General features: G+C 39.2%; 1 protein-coding gene across 15 annotated transcripts in view; it reads right to left on the reverse strand.

The window, feature by feature from the left end:
• LOC126213399 (zinc finger protein 493-like) overlaps positions 1–26,611 on the reverse strand; it is a 209,094-nt gene that overhangs the window by 93,649 nt on the left and 88,834 nt on the right. For 7 of the 15 annotated variants that reach the window (XM_049941104.1, XM_049941100.1, XM_049941101.1 and 4 more), the window contains one exon: positions 22,386–24,987. The exons of 3 other annotated variants lie outside the window; for them this stretch is intronic. In XM_049941104.1, the coding sequence (XP_049797061.1) occupies positions 23,148–24,987 (1,840 nt within the window). In that variant the 3' untranslated portion in view covers positions 22,386–23,147. Of the gene's footprint in view, positions 1–22,385; positions 24,988–26,611 lie in introns of those variants that run through there. 5 more of the 15 variants (XM_049941102.1, XM_049941110.1, XM_049941103.1 and 2 more) reach the window with 5 other exon arrangements.

The raw sequence follows: 26,611 nt of genomic DNA on the forward strand, positions 1-26,611 counted from the left end.
TTTGGTACTGAAGAAAGGTCTGGCTTAGTTTTCATTTTTGCATCTAGTTTGTCAACTATGGTTGGGTCATAAGCATTGTTGTGGGCTACTGTTTTTAAAATGTTTAGTTCCTTGGTTATTACAGCAAGTACACCTTGAATTTTGTTTACACAGGTGAGTGCTGATCTGAAAAATGCTAGTTTATACTGTTTTGGGTGGCATGATGTATTGTTTATAAGAACAGCTGTTGTGGTGTGTTACCTGTAAATTTTGAAATTGTGTCTGGTGTTCCGACATGTTTTATTTAAGTCAAGAAATTAATTCCCCGTTGTGTTTGGTGTTCAACTGTAAGCTGTATTTTGGGATGTATATTATTTAGTTTAGTGGCTAAGTTTCCTATTTCAGTTCTTGTTCCATTGTGTTGCATCAATGGATCACCAACATGGTGTTTCTAATAAATGACTTTGTCTTTTTCTATCGGCTTATCTTTAAAGAATTTGTTTTCCAGATCATTAATATACACTCCTGGAAATTGAAATAAGAACACCGTGAATTCATTGTCCCAGGAAGAGGAAACTTTATTGACACATTCCTGGGGTCAGATACATCACATGATCACACTGACAGAACCACAGGCACATAGACACAGGCAACAGAGTATGCACAATGTCGGCACTAGTACAGTGTATATCCACCTTTCGCAGCAATGCAGGCTGCTATTCTCCCATGGAGACGATCGTAGAGATGCTGGATGTAGTCCTGTGGAACGGCTTGCCATGCCATTTCCACCTGGCGCCTCAGTTGGACCAGCGTTCGTGCCGGACGTGCAGACCGCGTGAGACGACGCTTCATCCAGTCCCAAACATGCTCAATGGGGGACAGATCCGGAGATCTTGCTGGCCAGGGTAGTTGACTTACACCTTCTAGAGCACGTTGGGTGGCACGGGATACATGCGGACGTGCATTGTCCTGTTGGAACAGCAAGTTCCCTTGCCCGTCTAGGAATGGTAGAACGATGGGTTCGATGACGGTTTGGATGTACCGTGCACTATTCAGTGTCCCCTCGACGATCACCAGTGGTGTACGGCCAGTGTAGGAGATCGCTCCCCACACCATGATGCCGGGTGTTGGCCCTGTGTGCCTCGGTCGTATGCAGTCCTGATTGTGGCGCTCACCTGCACGGCGCCAAACACGCATACGACCATCATTGGCACCAAGGCAGAAGCGACTCTCATCGCTGAAGACGACACGTCTCCATTCGTCCCTCCATTCACGCCTGTCGCGACACCACTGGAGGCGGGCTGCACGATGTTGGGGCGTGAGCGGAAGACGGCCTAACGGTGTGCGGGACCGTAGCCCAGCTTCATGGAGACGGTTGCGAATGGTCCTCGCCGATACCCCAGGAGCAACAGTGTCCCTAATTTGCTGGGAAGTGGCGGTGCGGTCCCCGGTCCCAGGTCGACGGGCACGTGCACCTTCCGCCGACCACTGGCGACAACATCGATGTACTGTGGAGACCTCACGCCCCACGTGTTGAGCAATTCGGCGGTACGTCCACCCGGCCTCCCGCATGCCCACTATACGCCCTCGCTCAAAGTCCGTCAACTGCACATACGGTTCACGTCCACGCTGTCGCGGCATGCTACCAGTGTTAAAGACTGCGATGGAGCTCCGTATGCCACGGCAAACTGGCTGACACTGACGGCGGCGGTGCACAAACGCTGCGCAGCTAGCGCCATTCGACGGCCAACACCGCGGTTCCTGGTGTGTCCGCTGTGCCGTGCGTGTGATCATTGCTTGTACAGCCCTCTCGCAGTGTCCGGAGCAAGTATGGTGGGTCTGACACACCGGTGTCAATGTGTTCTTTTTTCCATTTCCAGGAGTGTAGATGTCAGCTAGTAGGCCAGCTAAACTTCTGCCCATTGCTAAACTGTCCTTCTGATTATAGATTTTCTTATTAAAAGAAAAGTAATTGTGAGACAACACTAATGCAAGCAAATCCATCAGTTCATATATTCCTATGTTACTTAGCTTTTTATGATGCAATAAGTTGTCTTTGATTATTTGAAGTGTTTCTGTTATAGGTATGTTGGTGTACAGTTTACTATATCGATGGATGTAAATTTTGCTGTTGTAGGAATAGTGATTCCTTTTATGCTGTCAATTAATTCATAGCTATTCTTTATGGAGTACTTATTTGTAAATATGTAGGATTTAATGAGAATTTCATGAAGCTTTGTGGTTATTTTGTATCCAGGACTGTTTATTAAGTTGACTATTGGGTGTAGTGAGTGGCCTTGTTTATAAACCTTGGTTTGCGATTTGCGCTTTGGGGCTGTGGGGTTGATTGTTATGCAGTGTTTGGCTTCAGTTGTTATGGGGAAGTTGCAATTATTTAGCAGGTTTCTTATTTTGTTTTGGTATTTTGGGGTAGGATCAGATTCTAGTTCATTTATGTTGTTATTATTAAAACTCTTATGCTTTGTTAATGTACTCTGAACCATACATTATTACAGCTATATTGCTTTTGTCAGGCATAACAACAAGAGTATTATTATCAACTTGATTTTCATTAATTTGTTTTAATGTTGTAGACTTATTATGAATAATTTTGTGGAGTTTTCTCGTTTTTCTTTATAATTTTATTTGATTCAAGTGCTAGAGCATTTTGGTCATTTTGATATAGTTTTGCTGATAGGCAGGCTACTTCAGTGTTAGTTATTGGGTCTTTGACAGTGTTTTCATCAAGTTTGGTCGAAATATTGTATTTAAGACGTTTATTTACCAAATTTAGTTCTGTGTTGTTGAAATTAATGTTTATTGTGTTTACCACCCTCTCAGAAATATTATGTTTTCCATCAGTTAAGTGGGAGTAGGAGTTGTTGGATTTTTTGGCAATGAGGTTTGAGAGCTTTTTCTTTTGGTTAAATGAACTTTTCAACATTTCTTTATCCACAGATTGTTGAGCTAACTCAATGAATGTTACCATTTGGGACAGCATAAGGTGACTGCTTAACACTAAGTGCAGCCTGTAGATGTCTTTGTTGAGTAAGGCTTTTATTTATAATGAGATCTAATTTCGTTTTTGATCAATGCGACTTAACATTTGCTTTTGGCTGCCTGAGCTGATTTACTTTGGTCATTGATTAGAACTTTGACATGATTAGGAGCAACGTTTTCTAATATGCACTGCTTACTGAATTTAACAGCACGAACATTTTTCATTAACTTCAGTTTACACTTATGTATGAATTCATTGTTCCTGTGTAGCGAAATAAAACTTTTATCCATTCTGTATTTGGAACACTGCGACTGTCTTGTTAAAGGTTTCAGGAATTACTGCAACCTATTGCCATTTGTTCATTCAATTTTTATTTATTCACGAGCAGTTTCGAATCTCCTGGTGATTCATCATCAGCACATCTACAAACAACTACTCCATAAAGAACAGCTATCAACTAATTCACAGCATAAAAGACATCGCTATTCTCACAATAGCAAAATTTACATCCCTCGACATACTAAACCTGTACACCAACATACCTATAACAGAAACACTCCAAATAATCAAAGACAACTTACTGCATCAAAAAATGGTATACCTCCAGAAATACAGTTTACAGTTAAACACCAAACGCAACAGGGAATTAATTTCTTGACTTACGTGAAACATATCACAACACCAAACAGAAATTCAAAATTTACAGGAAACCCACCACAACTGATGTTCTTATAAATAATTCATCAAGCCACCCAAATCAGCATAAACTAGCATTTTCCGGATCAGCACTCAACCATGTAAACAAAATTCATGGTGAACCTGCTGTAAAAACCAAGGAACTAGACATTTTGAAAACAGTAGCCCACAACAATGCTTATGACCCAACCATAGTTGACAAACTAGATGCAAAAATGAAAACTAAGCAAAAACCATCAACAGACCTTTCATCAGCACCAGAAGAAACTAAATATGTGTGTATTCCTTTCCTTGGTAATGTATCATATCAACTTGCAAAACTAATTAAACCACACAAAGTCAAAAGCAGTTACCACACAAACAACAAAATACAAAACAAAGTAATTCACAACATTAAAACAACCAGCCCACTGTATCACAAATCTGGTATATACGAATTAACTTATGACAGCTGTTCTTGCTACTACATGGGACAGACAGGAAGAAATTTTGAAATCCTATACAAAGAGCATACTGGCAAACACTGTTTAAAAAATTTAAATAAATGCACTCTTACAGCCCATCTAGCCCAAAACAGTCATTCAATCACAGATATAAAAACCAACTTCAACATTTTACACACTGCAGACAAAGGAATAAAAAAGTACCTCTTGGAACAATTAGAAATTTTCATGCATAACAACAAAACACCCCACACCATCTTAAATGAACAAATTGATTTAGCAAATAACCCATTCTTCCAAAATTTTAAAGAGTCATTAAATTTGAAAAACTAGTAAATACTGTACTCATCCACTCCCATACCCATTCCCCATCTTGCCCATACCACACCTAAACACTGATCTCTCTCTCCTCTCTCCTCTCTCTCTCTCTCTCTCTCTCTCTCTCTCTCTCTCTCTCTCTCTCTCTCTCTCCCCTCAAATGCCTCTCTCCCTCCTCCTCTCCCCCAACTCCCCTCCCCATATGTATACCATCCTGTTTATTGAGCAATGAGAAACATGCCAAACATAACTTCACTACCAGAAATGTTGTCCTAGACACTTTGTTATAGATTTTGTAGATAGCATAAGAAAATCTTGTAATGTAAAAACATAGTACTAATTTTTATAAAGGAAGTAATGTAATAAATATATATTATTGGTTAAAAACAGTCTTGGTTGCAATTTTGGTTTTTTATTTTGCAGTGATGCGTTTTGCCTTATTTAGGCATCTTCAGGTTATCTGTCTCGCTCCTGTGAATGCGAATGTGTTATGCAGATCTTGGTGTCTCTTGCGTCCATCTAGAAAAGATAACCTGAAAATGCCTAAATAAGGCGAAATGTGTCATTGAAAAATAAAAAACTAAAATTTCTACCAAGACTGTTTTTAACCAATATTGTTAAGCACTGGCTTGCTGTATGCCACATATGGATTGGAAGAATTTCTTTAATAAATATATATTTCATTATGAATGGCACACAAAATGAAAACTAAGCAAAGAAAATCTCTGCCTCCCTAAAACTCTTTTTTAGAGACAACAATGGCCAGACTCTTTGGTTTGTTTATACTTTGTAAGGTATGTGGGAGTCGCCAACTGTGGAGAAGTGCCTGTTTCACTTGATATTTAACGATAGTGGAAAGCATACATTATGTTTTCCGCAGCAGTGCATGCCACAATAACAGTGAGTAATAACATCAAATTAATCTTAGAATCTTAATATTCTTCCCACATACAGTGCTCACTTTTTCGTCTCTGTATTTGCCACAGATGCAGGTCGCCCGTAATACTCCAAACTAAATTGTATCATTCGATGATGAATCGCCAGGTGATTCGGAACCGGTCATGATAAATAAAAATTGAAGGAATAAATGGCGATTGGTTGCAGTAATTCCTGAAACCTTTAACAAGACAGTCGCAGTGTTCCAAATCCAGAATAGATAAAAGTTTTAGAGTCCCAATTGCAGAAAGAGTTGCAAGCATGTATAATAGCTCAGTATTATGACAGTCTGCAGGCAGGTCATAATGGACAAAAAGCCATGAATGCCAAAATAGACGCACGGTATTTATGGGAAGTTAGACAGACTGGTGTTCAGAAGTACATACAAAACTATTTGCCTTGTGGTTAGTGGTCAGTCCCACCATGAACTTCAATTGCCTTGCAGACACTTACAGACACTACAAACCCATTTCAGGATGTTGCCTTAGACATGGTCAGACGTTTCCCACAGAGTACATAAAACAATAAATATATCTTATATATCACTGATCTTTTTCTAGATATCTAATTCTAGTACAAGTTACAGGTATGACTACAGGAACAGTAACAAGTGCCTTTGTCAATAGTTTAGTTTTATCATTCGGAAGTCCTGATGACAGTTTCACTGATCAGAGGACTAATTTCATGTACACCCTCTTTTTACAAGTGTACAAATTACTATGAACCAAAAAATAGAGAAACAATTCTTTTCATCCAAAAGCTAATAGCCACCTCTAACGTGTTCATCAGACATCAGTTTAGCTGTTGTCTTACTACATAAACCACTCAATGACTGGGACAGGTAGGTCGCCTATGTAACTTCTGCGTAAAATAGTCATATACATTAATCAACTAGGTATACATCCTACGAGGAAGTATATGGACGGCATATAGCTCTTCATTTGAACATAATAGAAGTCCCATCTGTCCTGGATCTGGCAGAAGTTGTCACATCAAGCCTATCTAGAAGCAGATAAAGTAAAATAAATGTAAAACTATCCAGAAACAAGATGAACGAAGTTACGAAGGAGCTGTGCTTTCTCAGTATGAACCTACGGAACTACTTTTGATTCGTAACCCCATAATTAGGAAAGGGAAGACTAAGAAATTCATGCCTCAATACGAAACCCTTTATTCCATGATACAAAAGACTTCTATTGATGCAGATATTCATTGGCTGACTGTACAGTGGCAGTACATTCTGACTGTTTACAGCTGTACCATGGTCAAGCTCTGCCACCCTCAGCAGTGTCACTTAGTCCAGCTCAAAATAATTTATGACAACGGACATGTACTATCAGGCAGCAAATCAGGAAAAAAGGACAAGTTGCTGTCAGATTATCCTCAGTATGCCTTGGGAAATAAGCACCTTTATGCTTGAGGTTATGGATTAAGGTATTGTTTGTCTGAACGAATTTCATGTGATATTTTATTCTGTCATGGAGTGGTTTCGCTGGGGGGGGGGGGGAAGTGTTTTTTATTGATGTAGTTGTGAATAATAATTATGTTGTTCAGCCAGTCATTTTGACTGACTAGTACAAACGAATTGTGTTATACTGTAGAGCCAGTCTCTATTGTCCTTTTGCAGTTTTTTATGCAAGACGCTGCAAGAATTGCTTTCTAAAACAGAAGCGTGCCTTGCTGTATTATAACTTACTATATATCAACAGCAAAGTAACGAGAGCAGTGATAACGCAAATGATTAAAGTGTGACCAGAACTAATTGCTTATTCAGTGGACAAGAGTTTAGAGAGATCCGGTGTTTTATAATAATGATGTGCCAGTAAAAGAGAATGTGAGGGGCTACTATTCAACATCATCAGAGGTTACAATGTTACTCAGTAAAGCTTTAGACGTTCCTTCAAGTGATAAACGCACTGTGGTGATACATGAAATAACTGTTAGTTTTGCGTTATGTGCACTAAAGGGTTTACATAATGTGAAATAGACTTGTTACGAACGCATTTACACTATTGCAAACGAGGTTTAATCAGTATTACATTGTTATGAGATGAGAATTACAGTTTTGAGGTAGAAGAATGTTTTAATTAACCAGATCATTAGCAGTGTTGAAGTGAAATAGATAATTGGAGACGTTAAGTAACAAAGTTTCTTTCCAGTAGCTCCTATTAATCCAATGGTTTCTTTACAACAATAAATATTTTTCTTTCGCCGAGTTTCTTACGAAAAACACACACACCAAATAGTTATATTTTCACTTATTATCAGATGTCATGCTATTTCCACTTTACTGTCAAAATATACTTTAGAAGCCGGCCAGAGTGGCCGAGCCATTCTAGGCGCTTCAGTCTGGAACTGCGCGACCGCTACGGTCGCAGGTTCGAATCCTGTCTCGGGCCTGGATGTGTGTGATATTCTTAGGTAAGCGCACTGGACTCGCATTCGGGAGGACGACGGTTCAATCCCGTCTCCAGCCATCCTGATTTAGGTTTTCCTTGATTTCCCTAAATCGTTTCAGGTAAATGCTGAGATGGTTCCTTTGAAAGGGCACGGCCGATTTCCTTCCCCATCCTTCCCTAACCCGAGCTTGCGCTCCGTCTCTAATGCCCACGTTATCGACGGGACGTTAAACACTAACCTCCTCCTCCTCCTCCTCCTTAGGTTAGTTAGGTTTAAGTAGTTCTAAATTCTAGGGGACTGATGACCTCAGCTGTTAAGTGGTGGTGGTGGTGGTGGTGGTTAGTGTTTAACGTCCCGTCGACAACAAGGTCATTAGAGACGGAGCGCAAGCTCGGGTTAGGGAAGGATTGGGAAGGAAATCGGCCGTGCCCTTTCAAAGGAACCATCCCGGCATTTGCCTCAAACGATTTAGGGAAATAAAGGAAAACCTAAATCAGGATGGCCGGAGACGGGATTGAACCGTCATCCTCCCAAATGCGAGTCCAGTGTGCTAACCACTGCGCCAAGCTGTTAAGTCCCATAGAGCTTGGAGCCATTTATACTTTAGAATTCATAGTTCTCTTGTCCACAATACGCAAGTAAACTACTTAATTAAATACATGAAGAGAAAAGAGGTAAGTCCATTCATTTATATAATAATTAAGAACCAAATTTGCAACAACCAGATGACCTCTATATCAAGTGTTTGGAGTTAACACTAAAGGCTAACTCCTGCCATGAATAACCTATAGAGATCATGTACTTGCTATAGTCACCTAATGTATGCAAACCACAGCTACTTGAAATTATCCAAGACTCTAGTAGTACACTCAAGTGGGAAGTTATAACGTATAAAACAATATTATCTGGAGGTTGTGTTAGCCTTTTGTAAACAAAGAATAACTCACACTGCAACATTTTACTAGTAGTGAGGCCAACGCATGCATACAGTGTAGTATACATTACTGTTTGTCAGCACCATTGCAAGTCAAATGATCTATATTCTTTGTATGTAAAGGATAACACACCAAAAGTAAGTCCTGGTGTTTGTAATTTGTGGTGTAATGAATTGTACCTTATGTGGATTGGTCTGGTGAAACAAGCTAGTTATGGTTACGAATTTCGCCATATGCCATTCTAGGAAATTTATAATGCCTTTAGCAACTACACTTTTCTCGATTCTGCACCTAATTTACAATAGAATTCAGATGTGAAATCCTGAACATCGCAGATAAGTCCATTGTCAGAAGACACTGCTACATGTCGAGACCACAGATTCAGCATGACAAAAATATAGGGTATCAATGGTAGGTCAGGAGAAAGAGAGCATAGACAAGTTGAATTGTATACTACTTCTGTATCATGAATGACTTAACTTCATTACCAAACAATGATACTGGAAAGCCACTAAAGATGTAGAAGGTTTCAAATGTAGTTTCCCTGCAATGGTTTGTGAAAGGTAATGTTTTATTATGCCCAGTTCTATATGAAGTTCATAGACAAACAATTTTTAAACAACAGTAGCACCTTCAGTGTCATATGGATGAATTAGAATTACTTATGGTTCTGCAAAGAAGGGTAGATGCATTGATTGTTGTAATTACACAGTGATGGGCTAACAGCTCTTATCACTGCAACAGTTACTCTGAAAGTATTTCACTTTAAATATTTCCGTGAGTACCTCTTTTTATGTTTTTTGTTACTTTTTCTGTATTATTTCATGTGTGATAGAAATGATGTCATGATAGTCACTCTCCCCTGACACTAGCCAAAACCAGTGAACTAGTTTGTTGTACTAGTATGTGGTAGATTACCTTCCTTTTAGCTTCAACATAGTATTTCATTTGGAATTCTCTGATCAGCCAGTGTGCATCATTCTTAAGCAATAATGATTTTATTTCTTTCGTTTATGGGTAAACCAGTGATTGTGATTTAATATCCTCCTGGGAAAACCTACTTACTATGTGCACTACAGAACGCATTTTATCTCTTCATCTACTTTTGGAATCATTAACTACACTGCGTGTACTCTGACCAAGTAATATAACAGATGCACTTCTACTGCATCTCTCACTATTCAGATGTGTAGCCATAATTAAAACGAGTTGTTCCCACAAGACCTGGTGGTATTTACCTGTATTACAAATGGTTAATGTCCATGTGGACATAATTTTGGCACAACCCCACAAATACGAATAAATGTATGCATGGATCCATGGTTGTACCATTTTGCTGTTAGACAATCCTATGGTGCTGGCACATGATACTGAACATTATGCTATCCTCTTTTAATTTGGCTATCTGCTAAAAAATGTACAGGGTTATTACAAATGATTGAAGCGATTTCACAGCTCTACAATAACTTTATTATTTGAGATATTTTCAAAATGCTTTGCACACACATACAAAAACTCAAAAAGTTTTTTTAGGCATTCACAAATGTTCGTTATGTGCCCCTTTAGTGATTCGGCAGACATCAAGCCGATAATCAAGTTCCTCCCACACTCGGCGCAGCATGTCCCCATCAATGAGTTCAAAAGCATCATTGATGCGAGCTCGCAGTTCTGGCACGTTTCTTGGTAGAGGAGGTTTTAACACTGAATCTTTCGCATAACCCCACAGAAAGAAATCGCATGGGGTTAAGTAGGGAGAGCGTGGAGGCCATGACATGAAATGCTGATCATGATCTCCACCACGACCGATCCATCGGTTTTCCGATCTCCTGTTTAAGAAATGCCGAACATCATGATGGAAGTGCGGTGGAGCATCATCCTGTTGAAAGATGAAGTCGGCGCTGTCGGTCTCCAGTTGTGGCATGAGCCAATTTTCCGCGGGCTACACGTGAAACTTGCCCGCACGCGTTCAACCGTTTCTTTGCTCACTGCAGGCCGACCTGTTGATTTCCCCTTACAGAGGCATCCAGAAGCTTTAAACTGCGCATACCATCGCCGAATGGAGTTAGCAGTTGGTGGATCTTTGTTGAACTTCGTCCTGAAGTGTCGTTGCACTGTTATGACTGACTGATGTGAGTGCATTTCAAGCGCGACATACGCTTTCTCGGGTCCTGTCGCCATTTTGTCCCACTGCACTCTCAAGCGCTCTGACGGCAGAAACCTGAAGTGCGGCTTCAGCCGAACAAAACTTTATGAGTTTTTCCACGTATATGTAGTGTCTCGTGACCATATGTCAATGAATGGAGCTACAGTGAATTTATGAAATCGCTTCAATCATTTGTAATAGCCCTGTATGTAGAGACATTGGTTCTCATCCTCAGTGAACAAGGAGGAATAGGGACAACTTCTCAATGACATGTTTTCTCAACTACTGCTAAGGCACGATGAACAGTCATTCTGTACTGCTGGAGAAATTCTGTAGTCACATTTCATTGAAGTTAGTTTCTTAACCCTTCCATGTTATTCCTGTCCCTACTACCATGTTCCTGAATCTGTTCGGTTCTTCTGTTAAGAAGGGGCTAGTCTGAGCTCATATGGGCCATGTCACTCTACGTCTACATCTACATCCATACTCCGCAAACCACCTGACAGTGTGTGGAGGAGGGTACCTTGAGTACCTCTATCAGTTCTCCCTTCTATTCCAGTCTCACATTGTTTGTGGAAAGAAAGATTGCCTGTATGCATCTGTGTGGGCTCTAATCTCTCTGATTTTATCCTTATGGTCTCTTTGCGAGATATACGTAAGAGGGAGCAATATACTGCCTGACTTCTTGGTGAAGGTATGTTCTTGAAACTTCAACAAAAGCCCTTACCGAGCTACTCCTCGTCTCTCTTGCAGAGTTTTCCACTGGAGTTTATCTATCATCTCTATAACACTTTTGCGATTACTGAATGATCGTGTAACAAAGTGCGCTGCTCTCCATTGGATCTTCTCTGTCTCTTCTATCAATCCTATCTGGTACAGATCCCACACCAGTGAGCAGTATTCAAGCAGGGGCGAACAAGTTTACAGTTACCTACTTCCTTTGTTTTCGGACTGCATTTTCTTAAGATTCACCCAATGAATCTCAGTCTGGCATCTACTTTACCGACGATTAATTTTATATGGTCATCCCATTGTAAATCACTCTTAATGCCTACTCCCAGACAGTTTATGGAACTAACTGGTTCCAGTTGCTGACCTGCTGTAATTCCGCTAAATGAAAAAGGATCTTTCTTTCTATGTATTTGCAGCACATTACACTTGTCTACATTGAGATTCAATTGCCATTCCCTGCACCATGCGTCAATTTGTTGCAGATCCTCTTGCATTTCAGTACAATTTTCCATTGTTACAACCTATAGATATTCTACAGCATCATCTTCAAAACGCCTCAGTGAACTTCTGATGTTATGCACAAGGTCATTGATATATATTGTGAATAGCAATGGTCCTACGACATTCCCCTGTGGCACATCTGAAATCACTCTTACTTTGGAAGACTTCTCTCCATTGAGAACGACATACTGCGTTCTGTTATCTAGGAACTCTTCAATCCAATCACACAACTGATCTGATAGTCCATATGCTCTTACTTTGTTAATTAAACGGCTGTGGGGAACTGTTTCAAACGCCTTTCAGAAGTCTTGAATCACTGCATCTACCTGGGAACCCTTGTCTATCGCCCTCTGTGTCTCGTGGACGAATAGCGCGAGCTGCGTTTCACACGATCGTCTTTTTCGAAACCCAAGGTGATTTCTACAGAGTAGATTTCTAGTCTCCAGAAAAGTTACTATACTCGAACATAATACGTTTCCCAATATTCTACAACTGATCGACGATAGATATATATGTCTATAGTTCTGCACATCTGTTCGACGTCCCTTCTTGAAAACGGGGATGACCTGTGTGCCCTTTTTCAATCCTTTGGAATGCTACGCTTTTCTAGAGACCTACAGTACACCGCTGCAATAAGGGGGGGCAAGTTCCCTCGCGTACTCTGTGTAAAATCGAACTGGTATCCCATCAGGTCCAGCGGTCTTTCCTCTTTTGAGCGATTTTAATTGTTTCTCTATCCCTCTGTCGTCTATTTCGATATCTACCATTTTGTCATCTGTGCGACAATCAAGAGAGGGAACTACAGTGCAGTCTTCCTCTGTGAAACAGATTTGGAAAAATACATTTAGTATATAGGCCTTTAGTCTGTCCTCCCCTGTTTCAGTACAATTTTGGTCACAGAGTGTTTGGACATTTTGTTTTGATCCACCTACCACTTTGACATAAGACCAAAATTTCTTAGGACTTTCTGCCAAGTCAGTACATAGAACTTTACTTTAGAATTCGTTGAACGCCTCTCGCATAGCCCTTCTCACACTACAATTCGCTTCATGTAATCTTTGTTTGTCAGCAAGGCTTTGTCTATGATTATGTTTGCTGTGAAGTTCCCTTTGCTTTTGTAGCAGTTTTCTAACTCGGTTGTTGTACCACGGTGGCTCTTTTCCATCTCTTACGATCTAGCTTGGCACATACTCATCTAATGCATATTCTACGATGGTTTTGAACTTTGACCACTGATCCTCAACACTATCTGTACATGAGATAAAACTTTTGTGTTGAGCCGTCAGCTACTCTGAAATCTGCTTTTTGTCACTTTTGTTAAACAGAAAAATCTTCCTACCATTTTTAGTATTACTATTTATGGCTGAAAGCACTGATGCTGTAACTGCTTTATGATCTCTGATTCCCTGTTCTGCATTAACTGTTTCAAACAGTTTGGCTCTGTTTGTCACAAGAAGGTCTATTATGTTATTGCAATGATTTGGCACATCAGTTGTCAAAGAGTAAGTGTTTGAGCAATGACAGGAATATCGTTAAGCACTTCATCTTGGCCCCCACTAACCCTACCTATGACTTATTCACATCATCTTGGCTCATATGTCTTGGCAATGGGAATATCACCACTCCATTCATGCGTTTCACTGTTAATTATGGACTTACCATTCCATAAGCAAAGTATCTGAAACTTTGATCATTCTTTTAAGATATTAATATGGTATGTTTCAATTGCAACACCTGCAAAGGTGATTCCAGCAAGTTTCAAACTGCTTCCAGTGTGCATCCTAATCTGAAAGATAATAGTACTGCTATCCTTTACACCATCTTTTTTTCCAACCACTTCCATTTAACATGAGGGTGTAAGACCATTAAACAATGATATACTGCGAGAAATGTGATATGCCTTGTTCGATGTACAGGCTCCTGTTTAATCCATGTCATTAACTGCTCAACAATTTGCAAGTGAAAGGAACCAATGGGGCTCGCTAGATAGGCAGTTAGTGTCTTTCAAAATCTATCCCACGCAAATAAGTCAGGAAGATGTTGCTTGGCCTTCTGGTTCCTCCAGAGGCGTCATCCTAACACAGTCCAATTAGTGATCACAGAGACACTGGTCTGGTCATAGCACTTACTTCTGATTCATCTTTGTACTACGGTCCATTTTACCATCTGTCATCTTGCTGTCAAATAAAAACATACGTGCCCCACTTGCACAATGAGAACTACAACACCTCAATTATGGCAGTAGTGGCTCCACTCACACACAACACAAACACCTATGAAACACAACAATCCCTCTTAGACATTTAAAGAGCGCTCCCTGAGTGGGTAACTATATCTAATTCCTACACTATCATGTTATTTTGCCTCAATGTTTCACCTACCACAGACACTGCTTTGGGTACTATGCGTACACAGGTAATAATGTTCCCCATTGTTTCCAGTCTGAACACTGATCTGCCCTTGGGGATATATCTGCTTAGTACATTTTTATAATAATACTGGAGCCTCCATTTGATCTTTATGAACCCTTGTCCTACATTACTCATCGCCATTGTGCAAGCGGGGATCTCAGACATTATCTACATCCTCCATCGAATAAAATGAGACATTCAGCAGTACAGAACCACATTTCCCAAGCAGTTCCTGGCTGATGCACCTGGCACTACACCAAATTTCAGGTCTGTTCACTCCTTGAAGAAAATTATGAATAATGAAGTCTTTTTCCCAATAAGGCCACCACCAATGTTATCAATTACATTCATACTCTAATTAAACATTCACTAACCAACAATTTTGTGCATTTTTCCCTCCAGTGATGTATTTTACCTGCCACTTAGGCTCTGCGATTTTGATTATGTGAATGCCAACTCATCTGATGACCTCCATTCCGTTTATGGAACGATTTAGAATGCGTCATGCAATCTGTTCAGCTGATCTGTGATTCCCCATCTGTCACTAACCAAAAGAGCCGTGCATCTGGATAGGCATACATTACTGATACAGGTTACTTTTGTGACCCTTTCATTTGCACTAATACATACCACGTTATGCATTCACATGTACACTATAAATAGCTATACAGTTGGACACACCCCAGTGCCTTACACACCCACAGAGCTAAAGTACTACTTGCCAGCACTGCATCACTGAGAAAAACTTTAAATGTTTTGCCTCTTTAAATTCATTAACCTACCTGACTTATCTATAGGCGTTTCTGCTCATTTCATATTCCTTTACCACCTTTGCTTTGGCATACTTTTATAGCAGCAGAATTAAATTCTATGGCTTCGTGACACAAATGTTGTATGGCAACAGCACACTCACTTCTATTCCTACCACTTGTAAGTTCATTACACCTTGATAGGCTGATGAGATGACGAAAAACGTCTGATTCATCAAGCAACAAGCTCCTGCCCTTCCTTTTGCATCCCTTTATGATTAAATTTAAGTTGCCATAGTTGTGGTGCATGATGTCACCTCTTTTCCTGTTAATGTATTTCTGTTTTTCCCTTTATACTGTCATGTTCTGCCATCTGTTTTTATCACCTAATTTAATTAGGACTGGCATGGACCAGTTAAGTCCCTCAACAGTCACAAGACCATAATCCTTTTACAAAATTTACTATTGTGAACACCTGTTTTCAGTTCATTGGGTGTTACAAAAAGGTATGGTCAAACTTTCAGGAAACATTCCTCACACACAAATAAAGAAAAGATGTCATGTGGACATGTGTCTGGAAACGCTAAATTTCCATGTTATAGTTCATTTTAGTTTCGTCAGTATGTACTGTACTTCCTTGATTCACCGCCAGTTGGTCCAATTGAAGGAAGGTAATGTTGACTTCGGTGCTTGTGGTGACATGCGACTCATTGCTCTACAGTACTAGCATCAAGCACATAGGTACGTAGCATCAACAGGTTAGTGTTCAGGTTAGTGTTCATCACGAACGTGGTTTTGCAGTCAGTGCAATGTTTACAAATGCGGAGTTGGCAGATGCCCATTTGATGTATGGATTAGCATGGGGCAATAGCCATGGCGCGGTACGTTTGTATCGAGAGAGATTTCCAGAACGAATGTGTGCCAGCAGGAAGACGTTTGAAGCAATTGATCGGCGTCCTAGGGAGCACAGAACATTCCAGCCTATGACTCGCGACTGGGGAAGACCTAGAACGACGAGCACACCTGCAATGGACGAGGCACTTCTTCGTGCAGTTGACGATAACCCTAATGTCAGCGTAAGAGAAGTTGCTGCTGTACAAGGTAACGTTGACCACGTCACTGTATGGAGAGTGCTACGGGAGAACCAGCTGTTTCCGTACCATGTACAGTGCAGTGTGTGCAGGCACTATCAGCAGCTGATTGGCCTCCACGGGTACACTTCTGTGAATGGCTCATCCAACAATGTGTCAATCCTCATTTCAGTGCAAATGTCCTCTTTACGGATGAAGCTTCATTTTAACGTGATCAAAATTGTAAATGTTCACAATCAACAAGTGTGGGCTGACGAGAATCCGCACGCAATTGTGCAATCACGTCATCAACACAGATATTCTGTGAACTTTTGGGCAGGCATTGTTGGTGATGTCTTGATTAGGCCCCATGTTCTTCCACCTACGCTCAATGGAGCACGTTATCACGATTTCATACGGGATACTCTACCTGTGCCGCTAGAACATGTGCCTTTACAAGTATGACAACATGTGGTTCATGCACGATGGAGCTCCTGCACATTTCAGTCGAAGTGTTCGTACACTTCTCAACAACAGATTCGGTGACCAATGTATTGGTAGATGCGGTCCAATTCCATGGCCTCCACGCTCTCCTGACCTCAACCACCTTGACTTTCATTTATGGGGGCATTTGAAAGCTCTCGTCTACGCAACCCCGGTACCAAATGTAGACACTCTTCGTGCTCGTATTGTGGATGGCTGTGATACAATACACCATTCTCCAGGGCTGCATCAGGGATTCCATACGACGTAGGGTGGATGCATGTATCCTCGCTAATGGAGGACATTTTGAACATTTCCTGTAACAAAGTGTTTGAAGTCACGCTGCTACGTTCTGTTGCTGTGTGTTTCCATTCCATGATTAACGTGATTTGAAGAGAAGTAATAAAATGAGCTCTAACATGGAAAGTAAGGGTTTCCGGACACATGTCCACATAACATATTTTGTTTCTTTGTGTGTGAGGAATGTTTCCTGAAAGTGTGGCCGCACCTTTTTGTAACACCCTGTATAGCGTACCCTGTGTGGTGCACAACACGCCAGTTTGCTTGAGCCATCATGAAGTTGGACAGTTGGTCGAGATTCCTTTCATAGTTTACCTCCGATCCTTATTGCACCTTCCATTAAATTTTAATGCATGACATAAATGTAACAAATCTCTCAACTTTAATTTCGATACAGGCAATTGAAGCTGGTTTGGCCATTTTCCTAACAGCGAAGCCCTCTATTCTTTCCCATAGCTCACAGAGGAAGTTATCACTACTGGGTAGGTCTCCTATTTTGACAACCTTGTCCTAAATCTAACATCTCCATATTCATGCCAGTTTACATAATGGACACTTCCAAAATGTAATTTCATTCTCATTAGATTTTCAGAAAAGTGGGGATAGAAACTCGCATTTGGTTTACCAACAAAGTACAGAATTAGCATAACTACAGTAAATCATACACATCAGCCAACCGTTGACCTAATTCTGCAAAATACCAGGCCATGACGTCTTCTGTTTTTTCTAAAAGCGTCCCAAACACAACTGGCTGTGAATTCAGTCGTCTCAACGTTCAGCCTTACTCAACATAAATTATCACTATTTTTTAGAAAGAATATTAGACTTTTAAACTTGTGCAAAGTTTCAAGACAACTAGCACCTGTGAACATGCTATAAATACTGCTGATCAATCATCTTGACTGCAGAAGCATCGAACCTTGGTCCCTGTTGCAATTGCCTCCACATGAGTGCTAACTTTTGCAGCATTCAAGCAGAAACGACCAGACAATATGTACTACCATCATTGTCTTTTCACAGATTTAATTTTCCTTCACTGCATTACAGACACTGTTCATCCTGTGGACAACTAGTCACAGTACCATTCCACCATGCTATGCAACTTTGGTTTAATGGAAGTGCAGCTGTGCTGAAAACAAATGTGGTACCCCTGATCATACTGATGCTGATAGCTGTGATAAAGCTCCCCAGCAAGCTTCATTCATTGTTATGCAGTGTCATGAAATCCTAGTATGCTAGCATGTGCGGCTCACTCACACTGAGGATAACCTTTTGGCTACCAACTGACAAATCCATAATATAGTCACTGTGCCAATATGGCAATATTAGGGACTTAAAAACGCGATCCAGCGTGACTTAATAACTATACACAGGGAACTATGCAAACTGACTGCTACTTTGGAAGTAACCAAAGCTTCAAAGATTTTTTTTTGTACAGCAGCCATGCAACAGTTGCATGTTTTGATTAGATTAGATTTACTTTCACTCCAAGTGATCCGTAGTGAGGAGGTCCTCCAGGATGTGGAACATGACAGAAAAACAACAATACACGACAAATATTTACAACTAAAACAAGTAAGCTAATGTACCATTTCACAGGTCCCAAGTGGAATGATCGTCATTTTTTTAATGAACACTAAGAGCCATTTTACAAATACTAATGCACTGAATTTAAAATAAAAAAAGTTTTTTATTTATTTATAAGGTAATAAACATGTAATACAACTACTGTAATACTTATGTACAATGAACACATTACTGCACTGAAATGGTGCAGAAGTTATGTTGTACTTATATACAAATCAGTTGGTTTTACTAAGAAATTCATCAATGGAGTAGAAGGAGTTGGCCACCAATAAATCCTTTAGGCTTCTCTTAAACTGAATTTCATTGGTTGCTAAGCTTTTTATGGCTGCTGGCAAGTTATTGAAAATGTGTGTTCCTGAATAATGCACACCTTTTTGTACAAGACTAAGTGACTTTAAATCCTTGTGAAGATTATTTTTAATTCTAGTATTGATTCCATGAATTGAGCTGTTGGTTTGAAAAAGTGATATTTTTAATGACAAATTTCATTAAGGAATAAATATATTGGGAAGCAGTAGTTAGTATCCCTAGTTCCCTAAACAGGCTTCTGCAGGATGTTCTTGAGTTCACACCACATATAACTTACTGCACGTTTTTGTGCCCAGAAAACTTTACCTTGGCTTGATGAATTACCCCAAAAAATAATCCCATATGACATTATGGAATGAAAGTAAGCATAGTATGCCAACTTTTTCATTTTTATACCCCCTATGTCTGACAAAATTCGCATTGCAAACAGAGATTTGTTAAGACGCTTCAGCAGTTCTGTGGTGTGCTCCTCCCAGTTGAATTTATTATCAAGCTGTAATCCCAAGAATTTAACACTGTCCACTTCTATTTTCTTGTCATCATATGTTAGACATATACTCTTGGGACACCCCTTACAAGTTCTGAACTGCATGTAGTGTGTTTTTTCAAAGTTTAGTGACAAAGAATTGGCTAGGAACCAGTGATTAATGTCCACAAATATTTTATTGGCTGATCTTTCTAAGACTACACTTGATTTGCTATTTATTGCAATGTTTGTATCATCGGCAAACAAAACAAACTTGGCATCTGCTAATGTTACTGATGAAAGGTCATTGATATACACAAGAAAAAGTAAGGGCCCAAAATGGAACCTTGTGGGACCCCACATGTAATTAGTTCCCAGTTGGATGATGCCTGATAGCTTGATACATGTCTCTTTCCTAATAACACCCTTTGTTTCCTGCCAGAGATATAAGATTTGAACCATTTTGCAGCATTTCCCATTACACTATAATATTCTAGTTTACTTAAAAGGATATTGTGATTTACAGTCAAATGCCTTTGACAGATCACAAAATATACCAGTTGCCTGCAATTTTTTGTCTAATGAATTAAGCACATTTTCACTGTAAGTGTAGATAGCCTTCTCAATATCAGAACCTTTTAGAAATCCAAACTGTGACTTTGACAGTATGTTATTTGAGATAAGATGGTTATAAAAACGACTGTACATTACTTTTTCGAAAATTTTTGAGAATGCTGGCAACAGTGAAATTGGACGGAAATTTGATGCTATTTCTTCATCTCCCTTCTCAAACAGTGGCTTAACTTCAGCATATTTCAGCCACTCAGGAAATATTCCACTGATAAACGACTGGTTACACAGATAGCTTAATATGTTACTTAGCTCGGAATCACATACTTTAATTAACTTTGTTGATATTTCATCATACCCACTAGATGTTTTTGATTTTAAAGATTTTATGATGGACATTATTTCTGTTGGGATAGTGAGGGTCAAATTCATATTATGGAAGTTACTTGAAATGTCTGGTCTAAGGTAATCCATAGCAGCATCTACCGAACCTGACAACCCCATCTTTTCAGTAACAGTTATAAAATGTTTGTTAAAAAGTTCTGCAACACTATACACATCTGTCACCGATGTATCATTTACTCTTAATGCTATTTGTTCCTCTTCATGTCTGGTTCTACCGGTCTCCTCCTTCACTATATCCCATATTGTCTTTATTTTGTTATCTGATATGACTATCTTTGCCTTGTAATATATTTGCTTTGACATCCGTATTACAGTCTTTGATATTTTGCAGTATTTCTTATAATGTGCTATAGCATCAACATTGGAAATGTTTCGGATTGACAGATACAGTTTTCTTTTTGTTTTACAAGATACCCCTATTCCTCGAGTAATCCATGGCTTCTTTGTAGACTATGCTCCAACCTTGGTAAGTTTTGGGGGAAAGCAGTGTTCGAATAAGGTAAGCACTTTATTAGCAAAAATGTTATATTTTTCATTCATGCCATGAGCACTGTAAACATCAGTCCAGTGAATGTCTCTGAGGAGTGTCCTAAAATAATCAATTTTCGGCTTACTGATTACCCTCTTGAGCTCAGATTTAACAGATTTTATATCCTGTTCAGTATTAACATTTAACAGAAGGAACTGCTTGTCACCTTGCTCCTACCATTCAGCCAAAACTGCAACAGAGACTCAGCCCTAACTTAGTGCCAGCGGAAACCTTCCTGAAAACCATAACTAGTAATTCATTTCATGGATCAGTACACAAGCAAATGACCAACTCCATGTAGGAATCAACCTGGCTGTATTATTGCACTGCTGCTATTGTAAAACTGTCAAGATCGATAGATGTGTTAACTGTGCAGCTATCCCCGTCAATAACCTGCACCAGTTGCTAATCTGAGTGTTATCGCCTTCTTTCCCTGTCGCCTGTGTAGCTGCTTATGAATGTAATATTTGGCTATGGATATCCTGATTGTTTACAAGGGTTGTACATCAGACTGTCAAGTAGTTCGAATTTCAACTGTACATTCACACTAATTATTACAAGCATCCTACTTTATTACCCTCACTACTGTCGCAAATTGCGAAATTGCGTTAATTTTAGAGGAAACCAAAGAATTCCCTTGCTCTTGCACTGTTGTTGCAAGGCACAAACCTTTATTTACGCCCACTGCGCACAAATTACAGTATTTGGTAGTACAGCCAACTATTGTAGCAGGTCTCTGTTCTGGCCATACAATTACGCTTGAGACTTACTGAGCTTCTCTAACAGCAGACTTTTATTCAACTTTCTTATTATAATGTATCACACCCACCATTAGGTTATCTGTTCAATTAACTTACACACACAATAGCTTTGAACTTTTTATGTTAATTTCCCTGAAACACCTTTTATGCTGGCACCCAACCGACAGACTGCCTGCCTACACTACCAAAAAAATCAAAGACTCGCCTACTGCAAACCATTGATGAATACTAGCTTGGGAAAATTGCAAGTTACCATTGACCACGACACTGCACACATCACTGAGTGGAGTAAGCTGGAATACCTACATTGAGTGGTTGCCTTGGTGTCATCACTCTCCCAGTCACAGTAGTTGTCCTCAGAGTGGTTATATGATCATATGTAATCAAGGATATTGTGAATTATTGAGATCATCAAAACCAGTGGTGCATGAGCAGCAGCTGTTGGGTAATTTTATACTTAAGTGGATTTTGGATCTTGGCACAATTCAGTCACGACTCGTTTACGACTAAGCATTAGGAGATTGGATGCTGATATGTATTAGTTTGTTTACATTGAATAATTTTGTCATTTTTCTTATTTTTCAAAATGGGAGAGCATTACTTTCCACTTAGATAAGGACAAAACCAATGAGGTAGGATTTAACAATCAGTACCAATTAAGTACATGAAATAAGATTTAATAAAACATCTGGTGCAACACTTCCAGAAACATGTAAACAACTTGTCAAGTCCCTATCATGTAGATGTGTCTACGCATTGTGTTCCAAACGTGGACAATCATGCTATTAAGCAGGTTGTTATATTTGTTGCTACATTTACTAATGCAGGATTATTACTAACAGAACAAATGTATACACTATTAACGACACACAGAGCAAATCTCTTGAGAAAACATACCTGAGTAAAATAATTGCCATAATCATGTTTCTCCAGTGTTGAGTTTACAAGTCTGAGTGAAGGAAGTGCCATAATATATGGGTACCCAATTGCTAACATTGTTTCTAAAATGCAGAGTTTCAAGTAATACATGATGACTATGTTAGGGATAATAATCAGAAAGTCATGACATTTCCTTGGCCTTATACTGAATATTGCATGCTACTTATAATTACTGACGAAGGTAAGGATTTATCACAATTCAGAATCCTCTTGTCTCAAGATCGATAGGAAAAAATAGCAGTGTTAATGACAAACATTTGATTCACGTTTGAGGCATATTTAGCAATACAATTTCTTGACATTTCAAGCTGCAGATACGGATTTTTATATTGCCATTTTATCTGCTACCGCTCTAAAGTACACATAATTACACATTTTTTCACAATTCTACCACATTATACTGTTATTTCACAGTCATTACCATTTATTATCTCCCTGCTACATCCATTATTTTACAGGCCTTGAGAGCACCAACCAGGGATACCTATTTGCTTAAACTAACACCTACTTGTTTCTTTCTCAAGTGGAGTAATGCATGTGTCTTGAGCTTACTCAATTGAGTGAAACTTCTGTCACAGATTACACATTTATGAGGCTTTCTTCCAGTGTGAATTAATACGTGCCTATTGAGATCACCTGATACAGCAAAAGATTTCCCACAAATCTCGCATTTGTGAGGTTTCTTTCCAGTGTGGAAGAATGTATGTATCTTAAGACAGCCTAACATAGTAAAACATTTCCCACAAATCTCGCATTTGTGAGGTTTCTTTCCAGTGTGAATGAAAGCATGTGCCTTGAGACTGCTTGACGTAGTAAAAGATTTCCCACAGATGTCACATTTGTGTGCTTTCTGTCCAGTGTGAATTAATGTGTGTTTCTTGAGACCACCTGATATAGCAAAAGATTTCCCACAAATCTCACATTTGTGAGGTTTCTTTCCAGTGTGGAAGAATGTATGTTTCTTAAGATAGCCTAACATAGTAAAACATTTCCCACAAATCTCGCATTTGTGAGGTTTCTTTCCAGTGTGAATGAAAGCATGTGCCTTGAGACTGCTTGACCTAGTAAAAGATTTCGCACAGATGTCACATTTGTGTGCTTTCTGTCCAGTGTGAATTAATGTGTGTTTCTTGAGATCACCTGATGTAGCAAAAGATTTCCCACAAATCTCACATTTGTGAGGTTTCTTTCCTGTGTGAATTAATATGTGTTTCTTGAGATTGCCTGATATAGCAAAAGATTTCCCACAAATATCACATTTGTTAGGTTTCTGTCCAGTGTGAATGAAAGAATGTGCCTTGAGACTGCTTGACCTAGTAAAAGATTTCCCACAGATGTCACATTTGTGTGCTTTCTGTCCAGTGTGAATTAATGTGTGTTTCTTGAGATCACCTGATGTAGTAAAAGATTTCCCACAGATGTCACATTTGTGTGCTTTCTGTCCAGTGTGAAATAATGTGTGTTTCTTGAGATCACCTGATGTAGCAAAAGATTTCCCACAAACCTCACATTTGTGAGGTTTCTTTCCAGTGTGAATTAATAAGTGAGTCTTCAGATAACATGACCTAGCAAACAATTTGCCACAAATATCACATTTGTGACGTTTCTCTCCAGTGTGAATTGATACGTGAGTCTTCAGATAACATGACCTAGCAAACAATTTGCCACAAATATCACATTTGTGGGTTCTGTTTGCAGTAAGTAGATCAGCCTGGGGAGTGACATTAACAGCTGTAGATGAAGCTCCATAATCATTTGATTTCTCCGTATCATTTCTCATATGTGTGTAACGCCTGTCATTAGAGGACTTCTTTGAAGCTTTCGAAGTTTCCTTACACGAAGACTGCTCATTGTGTTCTGTAACAGAAACTTCTCGCTCACTATCCGAGAAGATATTGCTTTGATGATGATCACTATCGCCATACTTTTCATGGTTGCTAGCAGGTAAGACAGAATTCTCACTCATTCTCAAATGTTTTTTCAAACTAACATTACTGTGAAATACCTCACCGCACCACTTACAAACATACAAAGGTGGTTGCGTACCACCAATGTGCATAAACACATGCATTATGAGTCTGTATTTGGAAGGAAAGCTTTCTAGGCAGAAATTACAGCTATATACATGAAATTCCTTTTCTCTTGTACTACAGTCATATCGGGTAGCATCTGAGCACGCCTTGTCAATAATCACATCTTCTGTATTGGGACCGAACTCGTGTGTTGATGTCTTCATGTCTATCACCAACTTATCCTGGACTAGCCCATGGTGATAAGTTTCCTCACATAATATGCCACAGCTCCCACCAGTACTCTGAGTCAATCTGAAGAGTAAGGAGAAGAATGTTAAATACTAATATACAAACAAGAAAGAAACAATATTTGAGTGTCCATAAATCAAGTACTATAGGCCGCAATTCATAAAAGTGTATAAGAACTTAAATATTCAGTAACTGTTAGTAATTTAAAATTACAATATTCACCATAAGGAAAGAAATGATCATGTAAACGTGGTTTAAAACGAAAATAACAAGACAACATTCAATAATGATCAATAAGAGCCACTGCAGATTGTGTGTGTAGTTATTAAAATGGTTCAAATGGCTCTAAGCACTATGGGACTTAACATCTGAGGTAATCAGTACCCTAGACTTAGAACTACCTAAACCCAAGTAACCTAAGGACATCACACACATCCATGCCTGTGGCAGGATTCGAACCTGCGACTGCAGCAACAGCAGCAGCAGCAGCAGCAGCAGCAGCAGCAGCAGCAGCAAAACGCTTTTGAACTTAAGCACCTAGAAGTGCTCGAACATAGTGGCCGGCTTGCAATTTTTTGATGAGCATAAAATAATTCACATTCATGTGTTACAATCTTCATACAATACAGTGCTACAAGTTAATAGTCTACACCAATTTATTTAATGTATCCAAAAATTTTAAATTTATTTAATGTATCCAAAAATTTTAATTCAAAATTCTTAAGTTCAACGTATTTCAGATTTAATTAAGATAAATAATTTTTAAATGTTTTTCTTCCATCATCTTAGCACTTAAGTGCCTTTTCTTTGTTTTGCCGACACTTTCGCCTTTGTAATGATAAATTTATTTGACCTAGTAAACAGATTTTTTTTGTTTGATTCCCAGTTAGTCAAGAACTAGCGTGAGCTCCAATATTTTTATTGCATATCTAGTATGGATGTTGATCAGGTGGACAATGACCGTTCATGAACAAGAATCAATATCACATCAATCAAGGGAAAAATTTGCATACTGATGAAAGATTGAAACCATCTGCAAGTGTATCAGTCACATTCAAAGACTGTTTTTGGCACTGAAACTTATATGAAGCCTTGCACAAAAAGGAAATACTATGTGAAAAGATGTAAGTGGTTGTAAATTTTCCGATACATTTGTAGTGAGCCTTTTTGAAAATTTTTACATCTACTCAACATCTGGTCACCTGGTATTGCAGAATACAATTGACTGAAAGACCCACATGTAAATTGCAACATCATCATCCATTAAACACAGTGCAGGCTTACATATTGAGTGGCAGTGATGACAGCTGATGTATGGGCTACTCCTGTAGTATCTGGGTCCAATTTTTCCATCTGCAGTTGAACCCTTTCTCATGGGACAGAATTGTGATGCCTTTCAGGTCCCCAGTATGTGCATCATGTTGGATATGAAAGATTATGAACTACTGAACTACTGAAGGCGTGCATGCTCCAGTGTTTTCATCTGTTCTGACTAACTTTTCACTCTTTTCCTTTCTGTTCATATATAGTTTTGTTTGGCATGGTATCTGCCAAATTTCGAGAGTTTTTAAACCCTTAGTTGGGATCACATGGTTCTTTAATGTAACTGGTATTATGGAGTATGTCAGATTCTAGACGTTAACAACTCAATCAATAAACGTTGTCATAACTTTTTTAAACTCAATTA

The sequence above is a fragment of the Schistocerca nitens genome, chromosome 11 (genome assembly GCF_023898315.1).
Source record: "Schistocerca nitens isolate TAMUIC-IGC-003100 chromosome 11, iqSchNite1.1, whole genome shotgun sequence".
In the NCBI taxonomy this organism is placed as follows: Eukaryota; Metazoa; Arthropoda; class Insecta; order Orthoptera; family Acrididae; genus Schistocerca; species Schistocerca nitens.